Source organism: Manis pentadactyla, chromosome 11 (genome assembly GCF_030020395.1).
Source record: "Manis pentadactyla isolate mManPen7 chromosome 11, mManPen7.hap1, whole genome shotgun sequence".
NCBI lineage: Eukaryota > Metazoa > Chordata > Mammalia > Pholidota > Manidae > Manis > Manis pentadactyla.
Window position 1 is genome coordinate 15,623,390 of NC_080029.1, and position 19,008 is coordinate 15,642,397.

At 38.6% G+C, this 19,008-nt stretch overlaps 1 protein-coding gene across 1 annotated transcript in view; it reads left to right on the forward strand.

The window, feature by feature from the left end:
- GALC (galactosylceramidase) overlaps positions 1 to 18,362 on the forward strand; it is an 82,919-nt gene extending 64,557 nt beyond the window's left edge. The window contains exons 17-19 of the mRNA XM_036882102.2: positions 1,695 to 1,858; positions 3,267 to 3,343; positions 15,642 to 18,362. Coding sequence (XP_036737997.2) covers positions 1,695 to 1,858; positions 3,267 to 3,343; positions 15,642 to 15,788 — 388 coding nt within the window. The 3' untranslated portion in view covers positions 15,789 to 18,362. The remainder of the gene's footprint in view (positions 1 to 1,694; positions 1,859 to 3,266; positions 3,344 to 15,641) is intronic.
- Positions 18,363 to 19,008: the final 646 nt, after the last annotated feature.

The window sequence follows — 19,008 nt, forward strand, 5'->3', positions numbered from 1 at the left end:
CTGCACACATCTAAATTCTGCATCCCTTTGATTAATTTGCTTAATATATTGGCTTGTTTTTGTTCTCTCAGTACTACTGAGAGATTATTGCTGTGGAAGACTAAAGCTAACTTTTCTATTTCATTCATTATCTGTAAAATTGCCTGCAAGTTCTGATGCAGGAATCGCTTATTCTGGAATGTGACATAAAAAAGGAAGTTTGATATTCTCTCATTCTGACTCTAAACAGAGTAAGTTTATGGTGCTGACAGTATCTGTAGCACTTTCAAGCCTTAGATGAACCCTAAAGGACAGGAGGAGAAATAAGAATAATGCTGATCCTTTGTGGTTTCATTCAGATGTTCATCTGCAGAGAGAAAAGCTCTGTCTACTGTGGGAGGACATATGAGAGACACTGGGCTTTAGTTACTTAGCATTTGATTTTCCTGCATAGTAGCCCAGCTTTGATTAGATGATTAAGTGTGGATTTTCCTGATTGTTGTGCATGTCTTGTAGGTGCTTCATTTTTATATTTAACTTTATATAGTAAGATTTCACTGTATAAAATTCACTGATAAGAAACTCTATGGCATGTGAAAACCACATAATTCTATATCTGATTTTCCCCCATTTCCAAAATAAATTTCTTGGCATTCTTGGTTTTATTTTAGATGAATCACTTGATTTGCTACTGGGCTGTGTGCAGGCTTTCTTTCTTTTCCACTTGCAATTATATTTTGAGTAGGAGGTGAGTTATTTTCAGAGACTATGTTGGTTTGGGGTGGTTCTATCATTGCACAAATTATCTAGTAGCACTTGTGAAAGGAGGCTTGGTCGACAGCTCCTTGCTAAAGCTCTCATAGTTCTTAGGGTTGAATCTTTTCCCTCCTTCACTATATTCCTGGCAGTTATCCCAGAATCACAGTTTTGCTGCCTTTCTATAGACAGAGATGCTCTGTAGGGGAGAAGTTATCCAAGAGGGATTCTCAGACTAACGGAAAGAGCATCACCTGGGAATTTGTAGGACATACAGATTCAAAGGACCTATACCAAACCTACTGAATAGGACACTGTGGGGTGGGACCAGAAGACTGAATTTAACAAGACCCCCTGGCTGATTTCAGTGCTGCTCAAATTTGAAAACCCCCACTGTAGAATCAACAGAAAGTTGCCTCTGTCTTTACAGAGAAATAATTTTAGGTCTTTCTTCTGGAGTTTTAAGTCTTGTTAGGGTTAAATGTAAAAATTAGCCCCAAAGAAGCTATTGTTCTCCCAGAAGCTCCTGGCTTTGCCTTCACTGCTTCTCTTTGCTGATGGAAATTTAATGAACCATTTTTTCGGAATTGTGTGGACACTTATCTTTCATATATTCCTAGGAAGAAAAGGGTACTTTTCATATTACATTCTTAGGATGAGAAGTTGTTTTATTTTAGAGAAACAAGAAACATGTTCTTAAGCAACTTAAAGCAGTACATACTATTTTCCACTAATTCATTAAAAGAGGCAATGAAGCAACTTGACTTCAGTCACATGAAACTTGCAACTATCTGATCAATGAAAATTCTCAAAGCCCATCTCTGCTACAAGTGCAGGCTTAGCACATCACATTGTACCCTCAACTAGAGATTTGGAAGCATATGGCTGTGAAATGACACATTTGTGCTGCATTCAGAATGGTATAATTGAAAGCACTAACTAACAAGTTCATTCTGCAGGTCCAATCTGATGATAAAGTGTGATGTTTACATAGAGAACCCTGAAAAGGGAGGTGTCTTCATTGCTGGGAGAGTAGATAAAGGTGGTGTCTTGATTAGAAGTGCCTGGGGAGTTTTCTTCTGGATTTTTGCAAATGGAACCTACAGGGTTACAGGGGATCTAGGTAAGTGACTTCTTCTGGAGCACATGGCCTACTGTGCAGTATGCTACTGTGAGCATTTGCTTGTTACCTATGGGAGTAATGAAAGAGCTTTACCTCAAGGTGTTGGACATGTAATTAGGAAGAGATTCAATACATGTAAGCAAATATCAAAGATTCAAAATTGTACAGTTAATTAGTACAGAGAGAGGCAGTTCAGTAAAAGAGAAAATCATACAAAATGTTTTTGGGTGTTACAGAGTTGGACTAGGCTGCCAGGGTAGGATTTGCACAGGCTGGGGTGAGTGGTAGTAATGGGGAGAGAATGCTCAGGAAGCACCGTAAGTTAAAGGCTAGACTGTAAGAAAGTTGCTCATATGCTGATGGAAATACAAGGAAAGGGAGGGACCACTTAAAATGGGAAAATCCCATTTCCTAATTTAGTTAAAAACTTGAAAGTGTTTGACTTTTATCATCTATCTTGACAGCCCCTGTCTTATGTAGAAGTATTTTATCTAGGATGCATCCTTAGAATAAGTTCCAGTTGAATTCCATCTAATACCCTTTGGCTTTGGTATATACACCACTCCACTGAGCCTGACCTTATTGGTGGTGACTCTTGTTGGTTCTCTGTCTCTTGACTTCCCTCTTGCATTAATGAAAAAAATCTTCTCTCCTATAGTTTGCTGCCCTTTGCTTCTTCCTAAGAGGAAAAGGGCTCCATAAATAAGATAGAAATTAAAGAGCGAATAAGAACATTAGAGCAGGAACATAATCATACCTTGACCAATCTAGAAGGTACCTCGCTGACTTTACAATCCAAAGCAGACAGCCAGAGAGGTTAATTGATTTGTCCGAGGTCTCAAAATGAGTTAGCGGCAGAACTGGAGCTCGGAGTTTAAATCGGCATCATTAAACTAGGTCCCCGTTTATCTGTGTTTTAAACTTCCCACTCAACATCTCATCCTGGGTTTATCTCAGGCATGCATATAAAACATCACCAAATCACTTCATTATTTTCTCTCTTTTATTCTCAGCTCATGCTATTACCATGTGATCCATTACATTAGCTGTGAATCTTATAGTGTCCTCGACTACTTCTTATCCTCAATATTCAATCCAATCATGTATATATACCTGAACTATAGAAGCTACTCATACTACGGTTGGTCTGTAAGTTTACTTCACTGATTGTCTTGTGAGCTCACGTATAGTAGATAGCTCAGAGTGGGATCTCAGTACATGCTTGCCTGAGCAATGCATGCCTGAATGAAGGACGTTTTGTCTGAAATCAGTTTGGATCTGGAAACACAGAAATTTATTAAGACTTACTTTATACAAATGCCACCTGGGAAACCCCCACTGAGTTATGTGATTCTATGATTTAGATTTTTAAAATATACGAATTAAGATAATCTTTTTTGTGTTTCAGCTGGATGGTTCATATATGCTTCAGGACATGTTGATGTTACGGCCAAAAAGTGGTATACACTCACACTGACTATTAAGGTAAGAAATGCTGATCAGAATGCCTGGGGGTAAAAATGTTCTTTTCCTGTGCCTTTCTAGCATTTTCTCTTATCAAATGAGAGGGGGAAAGTCTGATGAGTACCATAGTGGAAATAGGCAGAAAATCTGCCATGATACTAGCAAACCGGCAGTGCCCAGCCCGGCATGTGTGTGTCAGAGTGAGCCCACGTGAGAACCATCAGCAGCTGACTTTATCATCCCGCTGTTCTTTAAAAAGTCGTTTCTGTTTTTTAAGCTCAGGAGTAGCTGTCAATAAAAATGGTCTGAACCAAGATTATAGTTGGAGTTTATAGTATTAAGCAAAGTCACATAAATTTATTTTGTATGGTTGAGAAGCATTTGGTTTTCAATTATAAGCACCTTTTTTTTTAGAAGTTGGTTTCTATGAATATTTTTGTCAGAGAAGATACCAGATTAATTGTACTACCATGCATCTAAAATTATTTATAAAAATCATTGGTTGATCATGAGTTATTGACTGATATCTAAGGGATACCATGTAGAGAAATTCATAATATACTGCCCTCTGCCAAGAAAGTCCTGTCATCATTTTGTTGAGGTCACAACAGAACAGATATTAAAAAACAGAATTCAGATCACTTTTTGAATTTGTTCTCATCTCTTACTGAATCACCAAACATGACAATACTAATTTTTCCATCAGTAACAGACTTTATTGAATATCGGATTTGGATGTAGCATAGTTTTTTTTAACTGTACCACACTTGATGGGCAGTCTTGTGCCCAGTTCTTCCCTTTTGCAGTGAACTGAGGCAGTAAGGACTGGCTTACTTGCAGAGAGGGGAGAGAGATCTTGACATGCCGCTTATGGTGCCCATGTGTGTTACTTTCTAGGCAGATATTCACAAGTGGAGTTGCATTTTAAATTTTAACACATACTGCTCTACCGTCAGTCAAACTATCAATTTTTGCATTATGTTAATACTTGATATTGTCTATTTTTAAGTTTTCTTTCAAACAGATAATTTATTTCCCTTGGTAATTAGAGAATTTGTACATCTTAATATATTTGCTCTTCTTTGAAGTTACCCATTCACATCTTTCTTCATTTTCCTATTGTGTTTTCTTTCTCTGATGGATTTGTATGAATTTATTATATGTTCTGGGCAGTAACCCATTGTTTGTTTCATATGTCAAAATATTTTCTTCCATTGTGTCATGTGTATTTTAATTTTGCTTATGGCATGTTTCATAAATAGAAGTTTAAAATTCTGGTACTGTGAAATATTTCATTTTTTTCATTGCTTTTTTATTTAATATTTTATTTAAGAAGGTCCACCTTTCTCAAAGTCAAGAACATTTTTGCCCCAAATTAAACAAAGTTTAAGATTATTATTATAATTTTTTTTTTGTGAGGGCTTCTCTCATATTTATTGATCAAATGGTTGTTAACAACAATAAAATTCTGTAAAGGGGACTCAATGCTCAATGCACAATCATCAATCCACCCCAAGCCTAATTCTCATCAGTCTCCAGTCTTCTGAAGCATAACGAACAAGTTCTTACATGGTGAACAAATTCTTACATAGTGAATAAGTCTTACATGGTGAACAGTACAAGGTCAGTCATCACAGAAACTTTCGGTTTTGATCACGCATTATGAACTATAAACCATCAGGTCAAATATGAATATTCGTTTGATCTTTATACTTGATTTATATGTGAATCCCACATTTCTCCCTTATTATTATTATTATTTTTTTAAATAAAATGCTGAAGTGGTAGGTAGATGGCAAGATAAAGGTAGAAAACATAGTTTAGTGTTGTAGGAGAGCAAATGTAGATGATCAGGTGTGTGCCTGTGGACGAAGTGTTAATCCAAGCTAGACAAGGGCAACAAAACATCCAAAGATGCAGAAGATTTCTCTCAAAACAGGGGGGATGAGGTTCTAAGCCTCACCTCTGTTGATCCCCAATTTCTCACCTGATGGCCCCCCTGCGACTGTGCCTGTCTTAGGTTGTTCTTCCCTTGAGGAATCTTACCCGTCTCTGGCTAACCAGTCATCTTCCGGGGCCATACAGGGAAATGTAAAGTTGGTAAGTGAGAGAGAAGCAATATTGTTTGAAAAGGTTAGCTTTTTACTTCTTTGCATATTTATGCCCTGTGGCTTCTATGCCCAGCATTTGTCTTGAGGTATCTTTACCACTTGGAAGAATTATGATACTCGGTAAATTCGATATGAGGCACGAATTCTACTTAAGGGTTGTAATTAGGAAGGAAGAAGAAAAGCTATAGAAGTAGCAGATGGAAGAAAACATGGGAAGATTGATTATTTCTTTGACATATCTTCTTGTAGAGTAACTTAAGCATGTATAGGTTTTAAACTACTAATTAAATTGCGCACACACATTAACATAATAGGAATACAGTTACATAACCAAAGTAGACCTATAATTACCAGCCATCTCCAGTGAAACCAAGAAAACCAGTTAGGCATCCTAGGCATTTGTGAAAATTTATCTATGATATGATGGATATTGTCCAACTGAACTTGAACAGTCTGAGAGAAATCAGACAAGTTAAAACAACCCATTCCTGGGAACTGTTCACATCCCATATGTTCTTTTCACAGTAGATAGTCTGTAGTTGTGAGATTTTGGAGCACTACAACTTGCACTTCTCCTAATTCTTGGTTGAGTTCCAACAGTATAGATCCAGTCAAATTTGTTGTTTTACTGTATGCACAGGCCAGCTTAGATATCTCCTTCTTCATTCCCATGGCAAGTCCAGGAACCAGTGGGATGAATGCAGCTACAACTGTAGCAGCGCCTGGATCTTTGTTGAGTTTTTTTGATGATCATCTTCTGGTATGACTCTTCCAGAGAGTGCTGATGTTGGAAGTTCTTCTTCATATCGTATCTTAGTTCATTTTCGGGGTAGCCCAATTAGGCTTTGATCCTCTGTATAAACATAAACAGACCCTTTGCCCACACTTTGATATTCACTTTATACCATTGTGTAGAACTCATTGGAGGTCACCACACAGGAACTGCTTTTTTTTTTAAGAGAAAGGAATATTATCAGAAAAATGTACCTCCATAGCCGATCATCTGACACCCTTTAAGTGATCAAAATTAAGGATATTTAAAGCATGCCTTAATCATTGATTTACAGTTAGTTTTATCCTATCAGGGAGTAGTCCCCCTTTTCTTTCTTTCTTTTTTTTTTTTTTTGTTATCATTAATTACACTTACATGACGAATATTATGTTTAGTAGGCTCTCCCCTATACCAGGTCCCCCCTATAAACCCCTTTACAGTCACTGTCCATCAGCATAGCAAAATGCTATAGAATCTCTACTTGTCTTCTCTGTGTTGTACAGCCCTCCCCTTTCTCCCACGCCCCCCATTATGCATGCTAATCTTAATACCCCCCTTCTTCTCCCCCTCCCTTGTCCCTCCCTACCCACCCATCCTCCCCAGTCCCTTTCCCTTTGGTACCTGTTAGTCCATTCTTGGGTTCTGTGATTCCGCTGCTGTTTTGTTCCTTCAGTTTTTCCTTTGTTCTTATACTCCACAGATGAGTGAGATCATTTGGTATTTCTCTTTCTCCACTTGGCCTATTTCACTGAGCATAATACCCTCTAGCTCCATCCATGTTGCTGCAAATGGTAGGATTTTCCCTCTTCTTATGGCTGAGTAATATTCCATTGTGCATATGTACCACATCTTCTTTATCCATTCATCTACCGATGGACATTTAGGTTGCTTCCAATTCTTGGCTATTGTAAATAGTGCTGCAATAAACATGGGGGTGCATCTGCCTTTTTCAAACTTGATTGCTGCGTTCTTAGGGTAAATTCCTAGGAGTGGAATTCCTGGGTCAAATGGTAAGTCTGTTTTGAGCATTTTGAGGAACCTCCACACTGCTTTCCACAATGGTTGAACTAATTTACATTCCCACCAGCAGTGTAGGAGGGTTCCCCTTTCTCCACAGCCTCGCCAACATTTGTTGTTGTTTGTCTTTTGGACGGTAGCCATCCTTACTGGTGTGAGGTGATACTTCATTGTAGTTTTAATTTGCATTTCTCTGATAATTAGCGATGTGGAGCATCTTTTCATGTGTCTGTTGGCCATCTGTATTTCTTTTTTGGAGAACCGTCTGTTCAGTTCCTCTGCCCATTTTTTAATTGGATTATTTGTTTTTTGTTTGTTGAGGTGTGTGAGCTCTTTATTTTTTTTTGGACGTCAAGCCTTTATCAGATCTGTCATTTTCAAAGATATTCTCCCATACTGTAGGGTTCCTTTTTGTTCTATTGATGGTGTCTTTTGCTGTACAGAAGCTTTTCAGCTTAATATAGTCCCACTTGTTCATTTTTGCTGTTGTTTTCCTTGCCCGGGGAGATATGTTCAAGAAGAGGTCACTCATGTTTATGTCTAAGAGGTTTGTGCCTATGTTTTCTTCCAAGAGTTTAATGGTTTCATGACTTACATTCAGGTCTTTGATCCATTTTGAGTTTACTTTTGTATATGGGGTTAGACGATGGTCCAGTTTCATTCTCCTACATGTAGCTGTCCAGTTTTGCCAGCACCATCTGTTGAAGAGACTGTCATTTCGCCATTGTATGTCCATGGCTCCTTTATCAAATATTAAATGACCATATATGTTTGGGTTAATGTCTGGAGTCTCTAGTCTGTTCCACTGGTCTTTGGCTCTGTTCTTGTGCCAGTACCAAATTGTCTTGATTACTATGGCTTTATAGTAGAGCTTGAAGTTGGGGAGTGAGATCCCCCCTACTTTATTCTTCTTTCTCAGGATTGCTTTGGCTATTTGGGGTCTTTGGTGTTTCCATATGAATTTTTGAATTATTTGTTCCAGTTCATTGAAGAATGTTGCTGGTAATTTGATAGGGATTGCATGAAATGTATATATTACTTTGGGCAGTATGGCCATTTTGACGATATTAATTCTTCTTAGCCACGAGCATGGGATGAGTTTCCATCTGTTAGTGTCCCCTTTAATTTCTCTTAAGAGTGACTTGTAGTTTTCAGAGTATAGGTCTTTCACTTCTTTGGTTAGGTTTATTCCTAGGTATTTTATTCTTTTTGATGCACTTGTGAATGGAATTGTTTTCCTGATTTCTCTTTCTATTGGTTCATTGTTAGTGTATAGGAAAGCCACAGATTTCTGTGTGTTAATTTTGTATCCTGCAACTTTGCTGTATTCCGATATCAGTTCTGGTAGTTTTGGAGTGGAGTCTTCAGGGTTTTTTATGTATAATATCATGTCATCTGCAAATAGTGACAGTTTAACTTCTTCTTTACCAATCTGGATTCCTTGTATTTCCTTGTTTTGTCTGATTGCCATGGCTAGAACCTCCAGTACTATGTTAAATAACAGTGGGGAGAGTGGTCATCCCTGTCTAGTTCCTGATCTCAGAGGAAAAGCTTTCAGCTTCTCGCTGTTCAGTATAATGTTGGCTGTGGGTTTATGATATATGGCCTTTATTATGTTGAGGTACTTGCCCTCTATTCGCATTTTGCTGAGAGTTTTTATCATGAATGGATGTTGAATTTTGTCAAATGCTTTTTCAGCATCTATGGAGATGATCATGTGGTTTTTGTCTTTCTTTTTGTTGATGTGGTGGATGATGTTGATGGACTTTCGAATGTTGTACCATCCTTGCAACCCTGGGATGAATCCCACTTGGTCATGGTGTACGATCCTTTTGATGTATTTTTGAATTCGGTTTGCTAATATTTTGTTGAGTATTTTTGCATCTACATTCATCAGGGATATTGGTCTGTAGTTTTCTTTTTTGGTGGGGTCTTTGCCTGGTTTTGGTATTAGGGTGATGTTGGCTTCATAGAATGAGTTTGGGAGTATTCCCTCCTCTTCTGTTTTTTGGAAAACTTTAAGGAGAATGGGTATTATGTCCTCCCTGTATGTCTGATAAAATTCCGAGGTAAATCCATCTGGCCCAGGGGTTTTGTTCTTTGGTAGTTTTTTGATTACAGCTTCAATATTGTTGCTGGTAATTTGTCTGTTTAGATTTTCTGTTTCTTTCTGGGTCAGTCTTGGAAGGTTATATTTTTCTAGGAAGTTGTCCATTTCTTCTAGGTTTCCCAGCTTGTTAGCATATAGGTTTTCATAGTACCTCTAATAATTCTTTGTATTTCTGTGGGGTCCATCGTGATTTTTCCTTTCTCGTTTCTGATACTGTTGATTTGTGTTGACTCTCTTTTCCTCTGAATAAGTCTGGCTAGAGGCTTATCTATTTTGTTTATTTTCTCAAAGAACCAGCTCTTGGTTTCATTGATTTTTGCTATTGTTTTATTCTTCTCAATTTTATTTATTTATTCTCTGATCTTTATTATGTCCCTCCTTCTGCTGACCTTAGGCCTCATTTGTTCTTCTTTTTTCAATTTCGATAATTGTGACATTAGACCATTCATTTGGTATTGTTCTTCCTTCTTTAAATATGCCTGGATTGCTATATACTTTCCTCTTAAGACTGCTTTTGCTGTATCCCACAGTAGTTGGGGCTTTGTGTTGTTGTTGTCGTTTGTTTCCATATATTGCTGGTTCTCCATTTTGATTTGGTCGTTGAACCATTGATTATTTAGGAGCATGTTGTTAAGCCTCCATGTGTTTGTGGGCCTTTTTGCTTTCTTTGTACAGTTTATTTCTAGTTTTATGCCTTTGTAGTCTGAAAAGTTGGTTGGTAGGATTTCAATCTTTTTGAATTTCCTGAGGCTCTTTTTGTGGCCTAGTATGTGGTCTATTCTGGAGAATGTTCCATGTGTACTTGAGAAGAATGTGTATCCTGTTGCTTTTGGATGTAGAGTTCTGTAGATGTCTATTAGGTCCATCTGTTCTAGTGTGTTGTTCAGTGCCTCTGTGTCCTTGTTTATTTTCTGTCTGGTGGATCTGTCCTTTGGAGTGAGTGGTGTGTTGAAGTCTCCTAGAATGAATGCATTGCATTCTATTTCCTCCTTTAGTTCTGTTAGTATTTGTTTCAGGTATGTTGGTGCTCCTGTATTGGGTGCATATATATTTATAATGGTTATATCCTCTTGTTGGACTGAGCCCTTTATCATTATGTAATGTCCTTCTTTGTCTTTTGTTACTTTCTTTCTTTTGAAGTCTGTTTTGTCTGATACAAGAATTGCAACACCTGCTTTCTTCTCTTTGTTGTTTGCATGAAATATCTTTTTCCATCCCTTGACTTTAAGTCTGTGCATGTCTTTGGGTTTGAGGTGAGTCTCTTGTAAGCTGCATATGGATGGATCTTGCTTTTTTATCCATTCTGTTACTCTGTGTCTTTTGATTGGTGCATTCAGTGCATTTACATTTAGGGTGATTATTGAAAGGTATGAATTTATTGCCATTGCAGGCTTTAAGTTTGTGGTTACCAAAGGTTCAGGGTTAGCTTCTTTACTATCTTACTGTCTAACTTAACTCGCTTGTTGAGCTATTATAAACACAGTCTGATGATTCTTTATTTCTCTCCCTTCTTATTCCTCCTCCTCCCTTCTTCATATGTTGGGTGTTTTGTTCTGTGCTCTTTTTAGGAGTTCTACCTTCTAGAGCAGTCCCTGTTGGATGCCCTGTAGAGGTGGTTTGTGGGTGGCAAATTCCCTCAACTTTTGCTTGTCTGGGAATTGTTTAATCCCTCCTTCATATTTAAGTGATATTCGTGCTGGATACAGTAGTCTTGGTTCGAGGCCCTTCTGTTTCATTGCATTAAGTATATCATGGCATTCTCTTCTGGCCTGTAGGGTTTCTGTTGAGAAGTCTGATGATAGCCTGATGGGTTTTCCTTTGTAGGTAACCTTTTTTTTTCTGTCTGGCTGCCTTTAATACTCTGTCCTTGTCCTTGATATTTGCCATTTTAATTATTATGTGGCTTGGTGTTGTCCTCTTTGGGTTCCTTCTGTTGGGAGTTCTGTGCACTTCCGTGGTCTGAGCAACTATTTCCTCCCCCAGTTTGGGGAAGTTCTTAGTAATTATTTCTTCAAAGACACTTTCTATCCCTTTTTCTCTCTCTTCTTCTTCTGGTACCCCTATAATGTGAATATTTTTCCTTTTGGATTGGTCACACAGTTCTCTTAATATTATTTCATCCTGGAGATCCTTTTATCTCTCTCTGCATCAGCTTCTCTGCGTTCCTGTTCTCTGTTTTCTGTTCCATTAATGGTCTCTTGCATCTCGTCCATTCTGTTTTGAAGTCCTTCCAGAGCTTGTTTTATTTCTGTATTCTCCTTCCTTAGTTCTTGCATATTTCTCTGCAAGTCCATCAGCATGGTTATGACTTTTGTTTTGAATTCTTTTTCAGGAAGACTGGTTAAATCTATCTCCCCAGGTTCCTTCTCAGGGGAAGATGTAGCAGATGCCGAAGCTGTCTGGGTTAGTCTTGTCTGGATCATATTTTTTTGCCTTTTCATGTTGACAGGTGCTATTGACTGTCAGCTGGGAGGGCCAAACTTTTCACTTGCTACTGGCCTTTCTTTACTGGGACAACTGCGACCCCCTAGTGGCTTGTGTTGGGTAATTGCGTGTAGGCTGGGTCTTTGTGTCTTGCCCGGCTGATATGGAGGCGTGGTTTGCCTTAGGCTGTTTCTCTGCTTTCGCAGCGCCCGGAGGGGTAATGGACGGGGGGATGTTTGGCTGTTTATGTTTTCTATTTTTATCCAATATCACATTTTACATTAACTTTCTAAAATCTTTGATTGCATGGTTTAGTCCCGTCCTTCAGAATTCTTTCCTGACCCCCTTAACATAAAATAGCTCCCTATTTTGCTCTCTGTCCCTCTTTCCTTGCTTTATTTTTCTCCAAAGCTCTTATTACCTTCTGACACCGTGCATATTCTGTTGATCGTTCATGTGTTTGTCCTACTCCCTTCACTAGGGCACGCGGCTCCTTTAAGATGACAGGTCTCTGTCTGTCTTTCTCACTGCTGACTCTCCAGCACCTAGAAAAGTGTCTGGCACACAGACCATCGGAGCAAGAGCCCAATAACTACTTGCTGAGTGAGTGACTGGATATCCAGGGGGCCAAGTTCCTCATAATTTTTCAAAATTATCTTTGTGCTTCTAGTATATTTACTCTTTTATTTGAATTTTTAAAACATCCACGAAAAATGGTGCCAGTGTTATACTAAATCAACAATAACATTTAAAAAATAATAATGTGTTTCCCCATGCAAGAGCACGGGAACCATACAGGACATATTTCACTGTTTATTAAGATCTCCCACTATGTCCTTCAGTTCTTTTATTTTTGTAGTTCTTGTACATTTCTTGCTAGGATTACTTTTGGTAATTATAAGAATTTTTTGAAATCATGAATGGGATTTAAAGAATAAGTTTCCTTCAGTTTTTTTCAGGTACTTTGCATACACTGTTAAGAAATCAAAAGGGCTTATAATTAAAAACAGCCACTCCTGCCTCGCGGCTCACTCCCTCTTCCTCCTCCCCTTCTGTGCTCAGTTCCTCTGATACAGCCACTTGGAACTATTTTAGCTGTTTCTTCTAGTATCCCTTTTACACAATGTGACTTATGACTTTTAGAAATTAGCTCTGGCCTTACTCCTGGGATGGATGGGGATTCTGCCGACTTACACCCACTCCCATCCGCTCCCTGCCCCAGTATTTCTTGTTCCGTCAACCATGGGCTTTCTGCTTCTCCCTTGCATCTCAACTCGATGTGCACATCCTCTGAGAGTCTTCTCCAACCCTCCGATCTAACGTAGTCTCTTGGGCACCCATCATCACAGCAGCCTGTTTAATTCCTCACATTCTAACAACGTAGCTCTTATTTATTGTGTCTCCTACTCAAATGTCAGCTCCACAAGAGCAGGGACCTTGTCTTTCTTGTTCATCCTAAAATCATAAATTGAACAGCATTTGGTATTTAAATGTTTGCTGCATAAGTGAAGGACAAAACAATATCTTCCAAGATGTCCATTTTCTAAATTTCAGCAAATATGATGATTTTATCATTTTAACATTGGCCATTTTTGAATTCTTCCGAGCACATGTCAGGTGCTTTACCCTCAGCCCTGTTGCAGGGTGGTTAGAAATGTAGAGTTTGAAGCCTTTTATATTCTACTTGCAAGGATTTATGTTGCTCAGCTTCTGTTTTCCCATCCATAGTATCATGAAGATACATGGTATTGAAATGTCTTATGAATATTGAATAAGATTATATATATGAAAATTTGTACAGTACCTGATATATGGTAAGCACTGAATGAATCAAGTTAATATTAGAAGTAGGCATGTTTGGAACCAGAAAGACCAACTTTCATTGACCCTTACTGACCCATACTGAAGCTTCCAGCAAGTTACTTCATCTCTTTGAGCTTGTTTCCCTATCTATAAAGAGGAGATAACTTGTGTAAGGTTGTTTTAGGATTAAATGTTTTATTTTTTTATTTGACACATTCTTAATAAGCATCTGCTATAGGTACTTTTCTACGTGCTAGGGATACAGTATGGTGTACAAGGCAGACAAGGTTCCTGCTCTCTTACAGTCTATATTCTTTTAGGTCAGGGTTTGGCAAACTTTCTGTAGAGGCCTGGGTGGTAAAATTTTAGTGGTCTTTGTGGAAACTGCTCAACTCTGCTTTTGCAGTGGGAAAACAGCCATAGGCAATAGATAGATGAATGAGTGTGGCTGTGTTCCAAAAACATTTTATTTATAAAAATGGGTGACTGGCCAGGGAAGGCAGTATAGCACGGAGAACACATGTAGTGACTCTATAGCTTCTTACTATGCTGATGGACAGTGACTGTAATGGGGTATGTGATGGGGACTTGATAATGGGGGGAGTCTAGTAACCACAGTGTTGCTCATGTAATTGTATATTAATGATACCATAAAAAAATGGGTGACTGGCTTGTGGGCCATAGTTGGCGGACTCCTGTTCTAAGACAATAAACTTGTAAATAAATAAGTAAAATTGTGAAGAAAAAAGTGGGATAATGAGATAAAGTGGCTCCCCTGCCTGGTTCTCTAGATAGAGAGGTCAGGGAAGACCCCTTGGAGCTGGTGATGTCTGAGCTGAGATGTGACTGATGGGCAGAGCCATCTTTGACTGGCCTTGTGTGAGGAGCAGCCAGGAGGCCAACTTGGCTTATGCCTGGGGAGCGAGGGGCAGGGGAAGGGAGGTGAGGTACCTTCAGACAGGTTTGTGTGCTTAGTATGATTTGGTATGTGAGTCCCGTGGCTGGCTCAGTGTTAACATTCACTATTCCTAAAGTGTCCGAAGATGCTCAGTGAGCACTTTAAGAGCTGAAGAGAGCTGTGCATGTGTAGTGATGGGAATGCATGTGGCCCTGAAGGTGGAGTTGGACAACTGGGATTCCAGTTCTAAGCTCTGCTGGTAAATCTGTGACTTTGATTTTTAATCCTGTTCAGTCTCAGTATCTCCATCCATAAAATAAAAGAACTAAATTAAGGCTCATGACATTATAATTCCACAACGTAAAAACAGATTTTGTTTGGTTCTAGCCTAGTGCTTTGGCTGGTTGGCTCTTCACCCTTTGAAATTAGCTCATTTTAATGTTCCGCTTTAATTGGTATGCTATGAGTCTGTGCTTGCAAACATGCCGTGACAGTGACCCCGAGAGCTGGAGTTTGTTCACTGCATGCCAGCACTTAGCCAAGTGGGAATGGCATCTGTCTGAGGAAGACACTGTTTTTGTCTTTGTCTGTCAGCGACCAGTAGATCATTTCTGTGGGGTGTCCCTTCTTCCCCTCTGTCGTCCCCCCGCAGTCATCAGCTAACCGATGCTTCCTATTTCTCTCACTTAAGGCTGGGCTGTTCCTATGACTTTGAAGTGATATTCGGCACATGGGAGAGAAAGGACTTAACTAAATGGGTGTTTTGGTTCCAGCAGTCATGTCTGAAGAGCCAGGGGCAGATAGCCATGAAACACATTCACATGCAACTACTTGTAAATAACAAGTGCCTCTTATTTCAGTGGGCTTTTGTCTAAATTTTTGTAATAGTGTTATGAAAAGTTGAACTTTTTTGTCAGTTTTGTAACACTTTGACGGAGTACAAGGAAATACTGAGGTATTCTTTGTACTTTGGAAGCTACTTACATAAACAGAATTTCCTCCGAGAAAACTTTTCCTGTGTATCAAACTTCAGCTCAAACTTGTGGAATTGTGTTTTGCTGTGGCAAGTCTTAAATGAGAAGGATATTTGCTCGACTAAGCAGGTTGGCCATCCATTATTAAGAAACAGACTTCAGAGAATCATTTTCATATGTCTTCAAGGGTTGCATTTCTCTCTACTCCAGGACGATCTCTCCTCTGGCATGTTGCATGACAAGTCTGTCTGGGAAAACGTCCCTGTGAATTACCCGAAGAATGGCTGGGCCGCGATTGGAACTCACTCCTTTGAATTTGCACAGTTTGACAACTTTCATGTGGAAGCCACAAGCTAATATTCACAGAACACCACAGAACACTCTAGAACACTCTTTGGGCTTTCTTTCCTTTTGGTTTTGGTTCAGAGCCAGTTTTGTTTTGGTGGATCAATATATGAGCCTTTCTGAGGCTAAAAATAATGAGTAAATGGGGAGATAATATATTTTTACTTGATCCTATGGAAGATTTTTTTTGGAACTGATTCCAAGGGGAAGCAGGTGCATCTTTAACGTAGCCCAGTGTGTCCCCTAAAATCCATACTGTACACTGGTCCCACCGTTAGGAGGCGTTTGGGTTGTTCAGACCTCACGGCCTTGGCGTTAATGCTGAGTAGCTCTTGTCTTATTTGCAAGTGATCATGCACATGAAAGTAACTTGCTCATCACAGAGCTGTATTTATTAATTCTGTCCTTGTGTCTAAGTGAGCTGATATGCTCATTTTACGATAGTGCTGCCCTAATGGAAGCTGAAGGACCCTGGAAACACTGCTTTTTCGAAACCACTTCAACATGTTAATCTTACACTCTTAGAAGTACTTTTTCTTTTCTTTTTTAAGATGATGCTTTTAAATTTTAATAGAATGAGTAGGATGATTTGGAAAATGCCTCATTAATAAACTACCTCTAAATCTATTTCTGCAGTAATAAATATTAGCGGATTAATTAGTTTGTCTGTAATTTTTATTCTTTCGGATCCAGCTTTTCATCTTGTAACCCTTATAACTCTCTGTGAACATTTTCCCAGGTCGCCAGAAGGAGAGAGAAAATCCCATAAAGCTAATGCCTTAAGTGGGTCTAAAGATGAAATTGTACCAATTTTCTTGCATCTCATTTCATTGTGCCTTCGTGGTCTGTCTTCTCAGGTGTCACTGGTGACAGGCTAAAATAGTTAATGACTTCTTTTATCTCCTGTGGGTGAAAGAAGAACAGAGCCTTTTGCTACTTTATAGAATTGGATCTTCCTCTAATATTTTGTGTGGTTAGATGCATTTATTTTGTTAAAGTACAAATGTGTTTATATTTAAGTGAACAGATTTCTCATGCAGTGTAATTTATATGTAAGCATTAGTGGATACAACTCAACTCAACTATTCAAGTGGATAAAGTAAATTCTGGAATTCTTTATAACAAAAGTTCAACATTTCATTGAACTAATTCTTTAACTTTGGAATTTCTAATGGTTTAACAGGCTAAACTGACATGCAGTTTTGTATTACTATTTAAGACAAGAAACTAAATATTAGAGTAAATCAGATTATAGAGAAAAATTTTAAATTATAACCAAGTCTATGTGATTTACAGTTCAGGTCTGTACATATTTTTTTAATTAACTTAATTGCAGTATAATTTACATACAATAAAAATGTTCCCAATTTAAGTCTACAGTTTAATGAGTCTTGATAAGTGGATACACCCATGTAGCCATCACCCCAACCAAAATATTGAACATTCCCATCACCCCACACAATTCCCTTATACACATATGGACTCATTATTCTCACCCCTTATCTCAGGCAACCATTGGTCTGATTTTGATCACTTTTGATAAGTTTTCTTTGTTTCAAAACATTGTAAAGTTGACATCATACACTGTGTATTCTTTTGTGCATGACTTTTTTCATTTGGCATAATGCTTTTGTGATTTGTCTGCGTTGCTGTGTGTATCAGTGGTTTGCTCTGTAAATCTTAGACTCACTTTATTTCTGCATTTCAAACAGCATTCCATTGTGTGGATATACCACAACTTACCTCTACTCCACCACCCCACTTTTGGTGTTACAAATAAAACTGTTACGACAACTGCATATGAGTCTTTGTGTAGACATGTATTTTCATTTCTTCTGGGTAAATACCACTGAGTAAAATTGCTGGATCTTTTGGGAACTGTGTTTATAAGCAGCTGCCAAATCATTTTCCAAAACGATGGCATGATTTCACACTCCCCTCGGCAATGTTTGAGAGCTTCATTTGCTCCATGTTCTGGTCAGTGCTTCATATTGTTATTCTTTCTGATTTTAACCCTTTCTTGTGGGTATGTAGGAAGAGCATCAGATGTTAAGCATCTTTGTATAGGCTTATTCATCACTCATATATTTTCTTTTGTGAAACATCTGTTCAGATCCATTCTCAGTTTTAAAACTGGGTTCTCATTATTGAGTTGTAGGAGCTCTTTATGTATTCCAGATCCACGTTTCTCTTCTTTGAAATTAGGTATGTATTTTTTAAATTGTTTTCTCCAAGTTTGTATATTTTAAAGAATACAAAATTTTAATTTGGAAGTTCAACTTAAAATTTTTTTTCTTTTATCATAGGTGTGTTTTAGTGTCCTAAGGAATCTTTTTCTATCCCATGTTCACAAATTTCTCCTTTGTTTTCTTCTAGAAATGTATTTTGAGCTTTTACATTCAGGTCTGTGATTTTAGACATTTTTTTTTGTATATGATGGATGGTGAGGATTGAGATTCATTTTTTTTTCTGATATGGATATTCAATTTTTCCAGCATCACTTGTTGAAAAGACCATCCTTTGTCAAAAATTAATTGACCATATGTGTATGCATCCAGAAATAAACTCTCTATTCTGCTCTGTTGATCTATATGTCACACTGTCTTCATTACTGTAGCTTTATAGTAAATTTTGAACTCGGTTCAAATCCTCCAACGTTTTTCTTCAAAATTGTTCTGGTGAGTGGGAGCCAAGATGGTGGCATGAGTAGTTCAGTGGAAATCTCCTCCCAAAAACATATATATTTATGAAAATACAATAAATACAACTATTCCTAAAAGAGACACTAAGTGGATACAGTACAACAGCCAGGCTACATCTACATCTGTGAGAACTCAACATCACAGGAGGGGGTAAGATACAAGCCGCGGCCCGGCAGGACCCGAACGTCCCCCAACCCCAGAACCCGGCAGGAAGAAAGGAGTCGGAACGGGGAAGGAGTGAAAGCCCAGGACTGCTAACCAACCAGCTCTAGAAATCTGCACCCGGAACGCAGACACAAGGTGCATGGGGTGCTGGATATTAGAGAAACAGAAAAGTGAAACCTGCGGGCAGGTCCCCGCAACCGGCGCCCCTGAGACAAAAGAAAAGCAAGTGCTTTTTGCAAGTCTTAAAGAGATAGAGACCCCACAGGTGGGCGAAGTCGTCCCGGCACACTTAGCCAGCAGCTGGGAATCCCGGGGAACGTTAGGTGCCCTAACCCCTGGGGCTGCAGTGCAGCTCTGAAGCCCCT